At 30.8% G+C, this 11,568-nt stretch overlaps 1 protein-coding gene across 2 annotated transcripts in view; it reads right to left on the bottom strand.

Moving 5' to 3' along the window:
• Positions 1-2,934: 2,934 nt before the first annotated feature.
• LOC110020389 (peroxisomal membrane protein 11-5-like) overlaps positions 2,935-11,568 on the bottom strand; it is a 16,552-nt gene continuing 7,918 nt past the window's right edge. For both annotated transcript variants that reach the window (XM_020718476.1, XM_020718477.1), the window contains 8 exons: positions 4,967-5,161; positions 4,809-4,883; positions 4,448-4,522; positions 4,273-4,353; positions 4,054-4,128; positions 3,543-3,716; positions 3,178-3,218; positions 2,935-3,085 (listed from right to left, as the gene is read on the bottom strand). In XM_020718476.1, coding sequence (XP_020574135.1) covers positions 3,183-3,218; positions 3,543-3,716; positions 4,054-4,128; positions 4,273-4,353; positions 4,448-4,522; positions 4,809-4,883; positions 4,967-5,158 — 708 coding nt within the window. In that variant the 5' untranslated portion in view covers positions 5,159-5,161 and the 3' untranslated portion in view covers positions 2,935-3,085; positions 3,178-3,182. The remainder of the gene's footprint in view (positions 3,086-3,177; positions 3,219-3,542; positions 3,717-4,053; positions 4,129-4,272; positions 4,354-4,447; positions 4,523-4,808; positions 4,884-4,966; positions 5,162-11,568) is intronic.

Below are 11,568 nucleotides of genomic sequence, written 5' to 3'. Positions count from 1 at the left end.
TGTGTGTGTATATATATATATATATATATATACATATATATATATAATTGATTAGTAGTATTTCAAGCCAAAACGAGACGAACATGAACGAAAAAATATTTGTTTGTGTTCGGCTCGTTAACTTAGCGAACGGGTTGAACATGAGCTTCTTAACGAGCCGAACACGAGCTGTTCACGAACAACCACCCATTTTGACAGCCCTACTTACAATAAATATAGCGCAAAGAATGCCAAACTTCTTTGATTTAGTTTAGTTTGAAACGACACCAATTCAATTAAACATACATACACATTTTCTCTTCGGCCGCCTCATACCTTCTTTATGATGCATTCTTAAATCCTATTGTCTTACAATGCAATTACATAGATATACCACACAATTCTCATGTTTTTACGTATCTATAACACCAGAACTTTCATATTTGCATGCATAACCCTCTAATCTTTACTATCACTGCTACAAACTTTTCAAAAGTAGAGTTCTACCATACTTTCCATACATAGGTTCATAACACCAAAGCATTTTAAACAAAAATATTAATGTTTAATGGTTAGATATGTAAATACAAAGGAATTGTGTGGTATGCATGTAAATTTCCATTTTCTTGATTAGTATAACAAACAGATTAGGGTTAGCTCCATCGATTCAAGCCTGAATAAGAGTTTTATTGGCCGTTTCCGTTTTGTGACCCCTCAAATGGACATAAATAGAAAAATAAAGAGCTTAGATGTAGTAAATTGCATTGAATTATTGGCATAATGAGCACTACAAGCATTCAATAAAAGCATCTGTCTCTATGTGCCATGTTAATTACATTATTGTAACATCAACCCCTTTCTTTTTTAAAATTCAAGGAGATTATCATGAAAATGATAAAAATGAATAGGAGCATTTACAAAAATACCCCACACTTCTTATATATTAACATATCAAACCCCTAACATTCATACTTACATTCATAATACCACTGAAGTCTTTGATATCACGTCAAAAATACTATCATCACTTTATTTTTAAAAATGAAATACATTTTTTTTTTTCATGCAATGTAAATATCATAAAAATAGAAAGAAGAATTTTATATTATTTTGTTGTGACATAAATTAATTAATATATTTTTAAAATGGTCACACATTTTTTATATAAAAAGAAAACATCACATCAATTTTCACATTAGCATTTTTTATAAAAAAAATTATATTAAAAAATAATAATAATTCAGTCATTATAGAAATTAAATATTAAATTTAAAATGCTGATTTAAATATAAAATACTAAACAAAATAAAGGCATTTTTAGAATACAAAAAGTCGCTGTGGTGATATAAAATCATGAGAAAAATAAATATTTTTTTTTTATAGAAATGTATATTTATTGGTAAATGATATAATTTTTAAATTAATATAAATTTAAAAAATGTTAATTTTGGCATCATTAATTCATTTATATATTATTTTACTTCCTCATGGCTCATTTGTTGGCTTGTCGCAGTAAAATATCTATTTTAAGAAAATGATGACTTGATTTTTCTACAATTTCTGTGTCATAGAAATCATTATCCTCAAAAATATTTTTTTGTTAAAACATGTTTTAGCTTAAACAAGCAATGGGGTCTTAGATTTGCATGCATACCACTCAAACTTATGTATTTACATATCGAACATCTAGATTTCATATAAATAGATATTAAAAATGTATATACAAAATTATATAAGACAATACACAGCTATCTTTTAAGTGAATTATATCATTACACACCAAGAACAAGTAGGGGTAGTGAGAAGAATGCCGGACCTACACATCACACTAAAAATGGGGTCTATGGGTTGTTTTGAGCCAACAATAACAGCTACTTTTTTCAACAATGCATTAAGAAAAATGTGTATGGGTATTGTCTTGAGTACCAAGATGAGTTGTCTCTATGTCCTCCACATTAAAAAAAAGGTATGTATGAATGACCCTTTAAATTCCCCTAAACAAAAAAAAAAAAAAATTAATTAATTAAAACTAACATTGAAATATGCTTCAAAGTTAAATTTTCTATTTTCAGAGAAAAGCAACAATTTCTTCACAAGCCTTGCACCAAATCCTATTTTAAATCTCCATCTTCCTCCTTGAATCCGGGTGAAGCATTCAAGCCTTTCGGGTGTTAGCAATACTGCTAAATACATGATAAATAAATAAAGATATGTGACTAAGAAAGAGCTCCTACATGCAAATTCTCATCAAGATAAACATTTTGGTAAATGTGCACGCATACCTCACAATTCTGGAAAAAACTTGCATACGTAAGAGGCACGCGACGTTGCATACGTCAGAGTTATACAGAGAGTACATAGGGGTTATATCCACGTTATATCATGTGCAACTTTCATGTAACTTACAAATATATGAAAACAGAACCGTAAAACTTGATAGAAGATACATGTAGGTTACTTGTAGGTTACATGTAGGTGTGCAACTTTCATGTAACTTACAAATATATGAAAATAGAACCGTAAAACTTGATAGAAGGTACATGTAGGTTACTTGTAGTTTTTAGAAGATATAACACGGATATAACTCTCATATACTCTATGTATAATCTTGATGTACGCAACGCTGCGTAAGTCTTACTACGCAAACTTTTTCCGACAATTCTCAACTATTTTCATATCTAACACCTAAAATTCAATATTTACATTTGTAACATTTTGAAATAAAAAACCCATGCAATGCAGAGATGTTTTTCTCTTTTAAAAAGCAAATAACAATACTTTTTTTATGTAATATTAAAAATTTGAGTGTTATATTTATAAATATGAAAATATTGGTGTTTGATATATAAATACATAATAATTGTGTGGCATGTATGTAAATGGGCCAAAAATTTAAAAATCAATAGATTAAACGCAAACACATCAACACAAACATTTATTCCTTTCCATGACTAATTTATATCGTCAAGCAAATTTAAATTATGAAGCATTTAAAATATCACCATAATTTCCTAACGTGTGGAAATGTTAGGTCTGATTATACATTTTTAACCCAATAATGTGAATACAGTCCACCACCCGAGCCAGCTTCTTCTTCACTGAATCACTGCTTCAAAAATGAGAGTATGGGCATCAACAGTCTAATAAAAATGAGGCAGAATTCATGAAAATGAAATATTAATTAGTGGCTCATCTCACCATTTTCATGCAGCCTTTGACTTTGCAGGAGCAGGAAGTAGCTGAAACAAAGGTGCACAGAAACGTCAAGCAAAATCAACAATAAAGAACGAATTGAAAGAAACAATAAGGGCTTATTTGGGTTTCTGTTTTTTTTATTTTATTTAGTTTTTTATTTTATTTTAAAAATGATTGTTTAGCTCATTTTTTGTATTACTTTTTTTCAAAAATAAAATAAGTTATTTATAAAAGCACTCGAAACATCTAAAATTTATTTTTTAAGTTTTTATGAAAACAACTAAACATGTGATAATATATCAAATATGTTTTGATTCAAGTAAACATATAAACACAAAATAAAAATCAGAAGTGATTCCCATATTCACCTGATAGCAAGAAATGAGGGAGCTAATGAAACCGAATCCTCCAGTCACGCGAGGAGTGACTTTCTTAGGAGCGAGTTGAAGCAGCCCAACAGCAACCACCATATCCATTGATGCTTTGATCAGAGACAGCAGCCTCTCATTTGACTTCTGTATCTTCGCCAGGTACTGTGGATTCTGAAATTCACCGTCGCCAAAAGCAGTTAATAATTTGATTATATAGCCAAGTATCAAAAATGTACATCGACCCTTTACATGGGGCCATTTTTAGTCCTAGAATGCATAACAATGTCAAATTAGTCCTGAACGCATTTAAGTTGGGGCTGAAATAATCCTCTGTGAGACTATATTTCAGTAATATTAAAATTGTTGGGTGGCTAAATTAATATTTTTATAGACTCTAGAACGAAAATGACCAGCTGCAAAAAGGCAGATGACTATTTTAGCACATTTCTCTTTAATTATATACAAAAGAGGACATGTATAGAATAACACTAGTTTTGACATTTCATACCTTATGTTTATCGTCTGCTTTCAGCTCCTTCTCCAACTTTTTCATAGAGTTATATAATCTTCCAAGCTCTGCTAACTGTGGTAGAGGAATTTAAACATTTACATGTGAGAAAATCACAGACCATGTGCGCTAGAAATAAGCAAATCTTTCTTGGATTACATAGGAAGCTTAAATTTTTCATGTTAAAAAGGGAAAAAAAATTTAAAAGGCAGTTTTAACCTCAATTAGAGTAGTGCAAGCTGAAGAACCCATCCAGCAGAACAGGGATATCCTGCTAATCAGTTCTGCGCGTTCTTTGTTCTGGAAAATAACATGAAGATAAACAATGATTCATCCAATTTTAAATAGCAAAAACTCTTTAGGGGTGGGGGCTTTAGAAGTAGGAAATCTTAACCTTGTATATGCCAGTTCGGCCAGCCCATACAATTTGATCCAGGAATAAGAAAGTAGAAAGTAGAGCATTTTTAGACTGCACGACGGCCGTGAAATTTAAAGTCAGATTGAATAGCACATAGATGTAAAGAATATTTGCATATCTAACATCTAAACTTTAACTTTTTACATATATGACACCTTACGTATGCATGAAAAGGTGTATTTCACATCTTAAAAGTTATAACAGTAGTGCTTTTGATGTGATACGAAAGATTTGGGTGTTATAAATGTAGAAAGTAAAGTTTAGGCATTAGAAATGTAAATACATAAGAATTGTGTAACATGCATGTAAATGCCCCCCATAAGAAGTAATCACGCACCTTTCCAACTAATATGAGAGGAAGAGGGGTCCCCTGGTCGGGAGGACTTATCAAAGCATGTAAATCATTCACAAACTGCAATTTCACCAGATAACAACCATGGGGGTCAAGTAACAGAAAGAAAACAGTTTATGGTTACTACAAAATTAAAACCTCACCTTGAAAAGTCGAAAAACTTTTCTTGCTAAGCTGGTTGATTTGTCAACATTCTGTGCAGTACCAGCCTGTCCATTGCTCACAAATTTAGACCCATATTGAATAGCCCTGCAAATCTTATCCCTAGCCTCCGCTTTATTGAGGTACAAGACCAACAGAGCAAGCTCTGCTCTTGTTACATCTAATGAACTCATCTCCTGCATAAGAGGCGCATGCTTTTTTTAAAGAAAAGGGGGAGGATTTTAGTAAATCAAGAAATAGAAAGAAGAATTCAATCACGATCATATTTACACCACAATTATTATACACAAAAAGGTGGAACGCCCCTATAATTTCAATCAGTTGAGACCCACACTGATTAATACTTGTGCCTCCTTTCCTTGCTCTTCCACTATCATCTTATTGATATGTGGGATTCCTACTGTCTATTTATCAATGCATGGGCAATTGTAATTACTTTGCAATTGATTATATTCTTCAATTTCATATTTCTTCTATCAGATGCTTTTCTAATATTGCATAAAGTTTGAACATATTGAAATGGAATAACTCAACCAATTCGTGTTATGATGTTAAAGGCCAAAGCATTTTCAATTGCTGGTATTTTTATTATTGTAGCTTTCATCATTGCATTATCAAAATCCTGCAACATTCACTGCTGCACTCTATTCAATTTCTCCAATTTTTCTATGACTGCAGTCTTTCTTTTTTTCTTTTTTAATAGTTTGAATTAACTCAACTGCCGCTTTTATCATTGTATTACCAAACATTTCCCATTAAAGCAGCCTTCATCACTGCATTACAGTAAATTTTTCCCAATCTTAGAGGCATTTTTGCAATTCTTTTCTTTTCTATTCTCCTATGAACAAAACAATTGTTTTCCTCTCCATGGATAATAACAACGAAGCCCACATACGTTTGATCTCAAAATATCTTGGAATTGAAAGATTCAATCTATATATGAGAGGAGAGTTGTAATATATCAATTCTACATATCAATTAAATAAAAAAAATTACCTAAATGGATGTGATTAGTTAGCAAGCTCTTAAAAAGGAGGAGATATTTGGGTTATTTAAAAAGCACAAAAAGATTAAAAAGCAATTTAGAAGCACTTGATAAAGCATTTTCAGAAAGTATTAATACTAAAACATTGTCAGATAATATCTCATCTTCTTTATGGGTTATTTAAAAAGCACAAAAAGATTAAAAAGCATTTTAGAAGCACTTGATAAAGCACTTTCAGAAAGTACTAATACTAAAACATTGTCAGATATTATCTCATCTTCTTTGAAGTCTCAAAGATGAACAGTTTTAGCTCCGAAATCATTAATTCAAAAGCTACAAACCATATAACCGTCTTTTACAAATTTATTTCATATACCGCTTGCAAGAAGAGAAATGAATGAATGAATGAACATTGCCCATGGATCATTGACAATCAAGATCGATCAAGAAGATACTATTATAAGTGAATCCCTCGTGCTCTTGACTAATCTTCATGTACCTAAATTAGTTACTAATATGACATCTATTTGAAAATTGACTAAAGTTCTAAGTATATTGAATAGGGCATAAGAAAGATGATTGGGCCTACTAAGGAATGAATAGTCTCTTACCACATTAAGGAATCCAATGAAAAATCCTTCTCAGAAAAATAAACTTTAGTATTATCTCTTCTCACAAAAATCCTTAAAGTTAATAAAGAAAAATAGACTTTAACATCTCTACCTTAGTTAACATCATATATTATTCTCAAAATTATATTTCTTTTATTTTCCAAATGAAATCTGTATTAAAACATTTCATTGTGATGTTTGTAACTAACAAAACATATTCAGACAATTTTTTCTTCAAAAGCCTTACACAAATCCTAAATAAAGTTTTTTCCCCATATAAATACCTCAGAGAATATGTTCCCAAAATATTTGAAAGTATTGCCCTTATTTGTATACATTCTTAAAACAGAGAAAAAATAAATCCTTAAATAACTAAATATGTCTTCATTAGCTATTCTATCACACCAAGGATATAAACACTATAATCTCCCAATTATTTTGTTACTATTTATCCTTGAGAAAAAAATATCATTCATAATTATTTTTTCTCCAATATTGCCCTTCATTATTTCTCATCTAAACAAAAATTTAACATTAATATTCTATAACCAGCCATTTTAACTAAAAAGATAGGTTCATAAATTATTATATTATAAGGGTGGTGGTAATAGAATATTTGAAAATAAGATGAATAAAAATAGATTTCACTCAAAAGACAGGTTAAATAGGTGTTGAAGAGCTAAGAAGGAAGAGAATAAACCAAAACTAGCATAAGAAAATTGTGCAAAAAAAAAAAATAATAGAATAGATTTAATACCACATGCCCAACTCATAAAGTCAACCCCAAATAGTTAGAATAAGGTTAGCAATGATTAATATGATGATCTCTTCATACCATAAATCCACTCACGGTTCAACTTAATAGAATCTATATGTTCATTTAAGTACCTATGATAACCACACTCTCTTACTCAGACATACGCTGTAGCAATCCACCATTTCATTGTAAAATTAACATTCAAAATTTTATGTGATCCAATTAAAAACCATTAAGCACTAACCGTCTTTATAATATTCAAAACAAAAACTTATATAAATCATCATATTACTAGCCTTATTCATTATAGTGTAATTATTCTTCATTTCTTTATGCTACAAAATTTCCACTCCAAATATATTCTTAACCTTTTCAAAGTCTATAATATTCAACAACTTCCATAATCCCTTTGGATACTTCCCCTTTCCCTTTAGACGCTTGCACACATGATATATTATTGACAAATAAATAACATTAGCATCGACGGATTAAGAATGATGATAAACGAGTAAAGATAACACAGATGAAAGATATCAAAAAAAATATATAGAATGGATTTAGTACATGGTGCATCAATCATAAAGCAAGCCCTAATAATTAGAATAAGAATAGCAACGATGGCCTCCTTCACACCCTGGATCCACTCAAAACTTATCTTAATAGAATATATATATATAATATATATATATATTCATTTCAGTCACTAGAAGAATTATCCTCTCTTTCTCATATATATATTATGGCAATCCGCCCCTTTCTTCGCAAAATTGACATTCATAATTTCTTTTAAACCAATTAAAGAGTACGACCATTAAAAACCTTCAAAATATTCTAAAAAAACAATTAGCTCAACACAAATCATCTTACTACTTAGCTTATTCCCCTCAATGTTATTATCTTTCAACTCCTTGCACTATCTTACGCCAAATATATTCTTAACCTTTGAAGGTGTAATATTCAGCAACTAACATAATCTTTTTGGATTTACCCTTGTGATTCAGTTTCCTGCAAAATAGGATGCATTTCATAAACTCAGGCATACGTTTTACCACTAATTTTTGACATAACATGAACCTTCGATCATTGCTGCCAGTTCCTGGATTTTGCTTGGATATTTCTTTTAACTAAATCCTTGTCAAGGGTTGCATTTAAAATATTTAGTTAAATTAGAAATTTAGAATAAATCTCGATTCCAAAATAAACCCAACAATGAGTGAGTTGATGTGGCATCTTATATCTATGTGTATCTTCTTTTAAACATGTAAGCTGACTTGCACGTCACTTGAAGTGGCTTATCTGCAGAAGCAAATATAAGACATTTCAACAGAAAATATTTAAATGCAAATAAGTAGACTCACTTAGAAGTAACCTACTTTGACTAACCAACTTATTTATCTATTTTTGGACAATCTGAGTGATGAAGATATTACTAAGTGAATCTACCTATAGTTCGCTAATGCAAGAACTCATATTTGCATTAAAAATAAGGTAAGCTCCATGATATAGAACTCAAATAGCATAAACATAAGAAGATTTGCAAAAAAATAAGATGGCGATGAAAATCAGATAAGGAGGATACTTTTGATATGTTGTATCTACTGATGGCCACAAAAAGATATATACTTCAACATCAAGATTTAATGGGCCTTCAACTCAGAATTTGTATAACTATCATAGCACTAACCAAAATCCAAAATATGCTTAAAAATGATGCCACCATATTTGTTGTTATCTACTCACCAATTCCTTGTTCTTACCCTTCTTTCTTTCGGACGAGATGTAATTGTTCATTGTTCTAACTTCTTGGATCTGATGACTATTTTCTTGTAATTTTTACTTTTTAGTGCAATATAACTTTTAATCAATGAAATTTTCATACTTCCAAGGAAAAAAACTCAACCTTCCTAAAAATTTCTTTTCATCTAGCACAACTATCTCTAGAGATTAGAGGGCTCTGAGCAACCTTACTTTAGAAGGCAAAACCAAATAAATGTTATCTGATAACATGACCAGGGCAACATATTGTATGTGCCAAATAGTCGGGGTGCTAGAGACTACCAAATTTGTTGCCAATCTCTCGATCTGAACCTCGCCTATGTTATAATAAATCCCAACCCACGAACTTTAGAGTGGGTAAGAAAAATAGACTAGTGCTAACACACTCAATAATATAGCATATCAGCCAAAAGAAAGATGAACAAGGTATTGGAAAAAAAGTTGTAAGAGATTCTTTTTTAGTTGGCAGTACACTTTTACATCAGCTTATTTTTCTACATTCTAAACAACTCATAATATAAGACATGGCGGCATTAAAATGCCAATTACTTCATATCACATTAATATTAACAATCTGACGGCTAATAAAAGTTGTAAACCAAAACTCACTAAGTAAACTACATGAAAAGACAACCACCTTCTAAATAATGTAATGCTAAAAACAAAAAAATACACAGCACCTTCAATATCTCCAATCCAATGTTCTTAAAGATTCTTGCTTCATTCAAGGGTCTAAGTAAGTATCAAAGACACTTGTTAATTATAAGAGCACTGAATCAGTTAATCCCACCGTCAAAATAAATCCTCTCAGCTTAACAAACTCACTCATGCATGCAGCTCCATCAATGCAATCACAACAAAACAAGGAGCTATGCAAAACAAAATTATTTGCATCCCCGAAATCACCCATTCATAACCGAAAACAAAAGATTCATCAACCGTGAAAACAAAAGGATATAACCAATGTCATGTATTCCTAGCATCAAATCGATAAAACACAATTGCAGTGCATAGTTTGAAAAATAAAAAAATTAAAACAAATGAATGGTGAGATTAAAAGACAAAAAGGAGGAAAAAGATCACATCATAAAGCAAAATACTTGAGGAAAGGGGAAAAGAATACTTTGTTAGGGTTTGTTAAGAGAAAAGAGAGAAGACAAATGGGGGAGGGCTGCTAGAATAATAATATGGCATTATGTCGCCTTATTTTGATATGATTTGAATGAGAATAGGGATCAAGTGGAAGAATTTCTAGAAAAATGAAGCCGGACACTTCTGAATTGCCTTTGAATTCAAGCTGAATGCATGTAGAAGACGAACATGGCTCTGAAATGCTGCAGCATGAGTTTAGCATGCCACAAAATAGGTTAAGAGATTTTTATTATAAATTTGAGCTCTAACATAACAATGCTGCAGCATGAGTTTAGCATGCCACAAAATAGGAGATTTTTATTATAAATTTGAGCTCTAACATAACGCAAACACAGCGACACTTGATAAAGACACAGCAGGAGACAAAAGGCCATGGCAAGACAGTGAAGAATGCTTGTGTGAAAATATTTTCTTATTATTGATCGTGTTCAACTTTTTATGAAATTATATTTCATCCTGGAATGTCTTCGGTAGAGAATGATAGAAAATTTTACATTTAAACATTAATAAATTACTAAATATCATGTCTGTTTACAATTATATGGTGTCTGCCTGTTTGTGTTGTGTAGAGTATGTGTCCCCATGGTAGTATCTGTGCTTTAGTTGTAGATTGGGATAGGGTTATGTGACTTTGTACACTTGTTTTTTGCATGAGCGGGGCTGACAGCTTGTAGCGATCTGCTATAGCACATAAGTGCATTCATTCTTCCTCGAAATTTGTGCCTTATTATCTCATTGTGCAACTCCTATTATATACAATTCCCTTACATTTTTAAAGTAATAATCAAATATGTGATCGCTAATATGAGAGTTTAAGCATCAATCACTAAGTTAACAAAAGATGATAAAATTCTTCAATAGATGTTCAAGTGGCCGTATAGAGAAAATTTTTGGGAAGCATATTTATATTAAAATTTGAGATAAATTAGTAGGAGCATAATTGATGACTAGCTCTCAAAAACACAAATAATTATATATAATATTCTCATTAGATATTTGCATATATAAGGTTATTTTGATCGAAAAATCTCTTAAATTTAAATAATATTATTTTTCATTATTAAGTTTATTTTAAGATGAATAAATATAATTATTATTTAATTAGTTGTATATTAGATTTATTTTAAAATGAATTGAATGAAGAAAATGTTGTGAAAAAACGGTGGCAATAAAGCGAAATTGGAACGAGAAATTCACAAACAGAGAAACAACAGGCACACACAAAATAACATGGTTTGGCAAATTGCCTACATTCACCGAGCTGCAGAGGATTTTATTAGCTTGAGGATTACACCCGTCGAT

Source organism: Phalaenopsis equestris, unplaced genomic scaffold, assembly GCF_001263595.1.
Source record: "Phalaenopsis equestris unplaced genomic scaffold, ASM126359v1 Scaffold000096, whole genome shotgun sequence".
Taxonomy (NCBI): Eukaryota; Viridiplantae; Streptophyta; class Magnoliopsida; order Asparagales; family Orchidaceae; genus Phalaenopsis; species Phalaenopsis equestris.
Note: the sequence above shows the minus strand (reverse complement) of the source record. Positions and strands in the feature narration are given on the sequence as shown.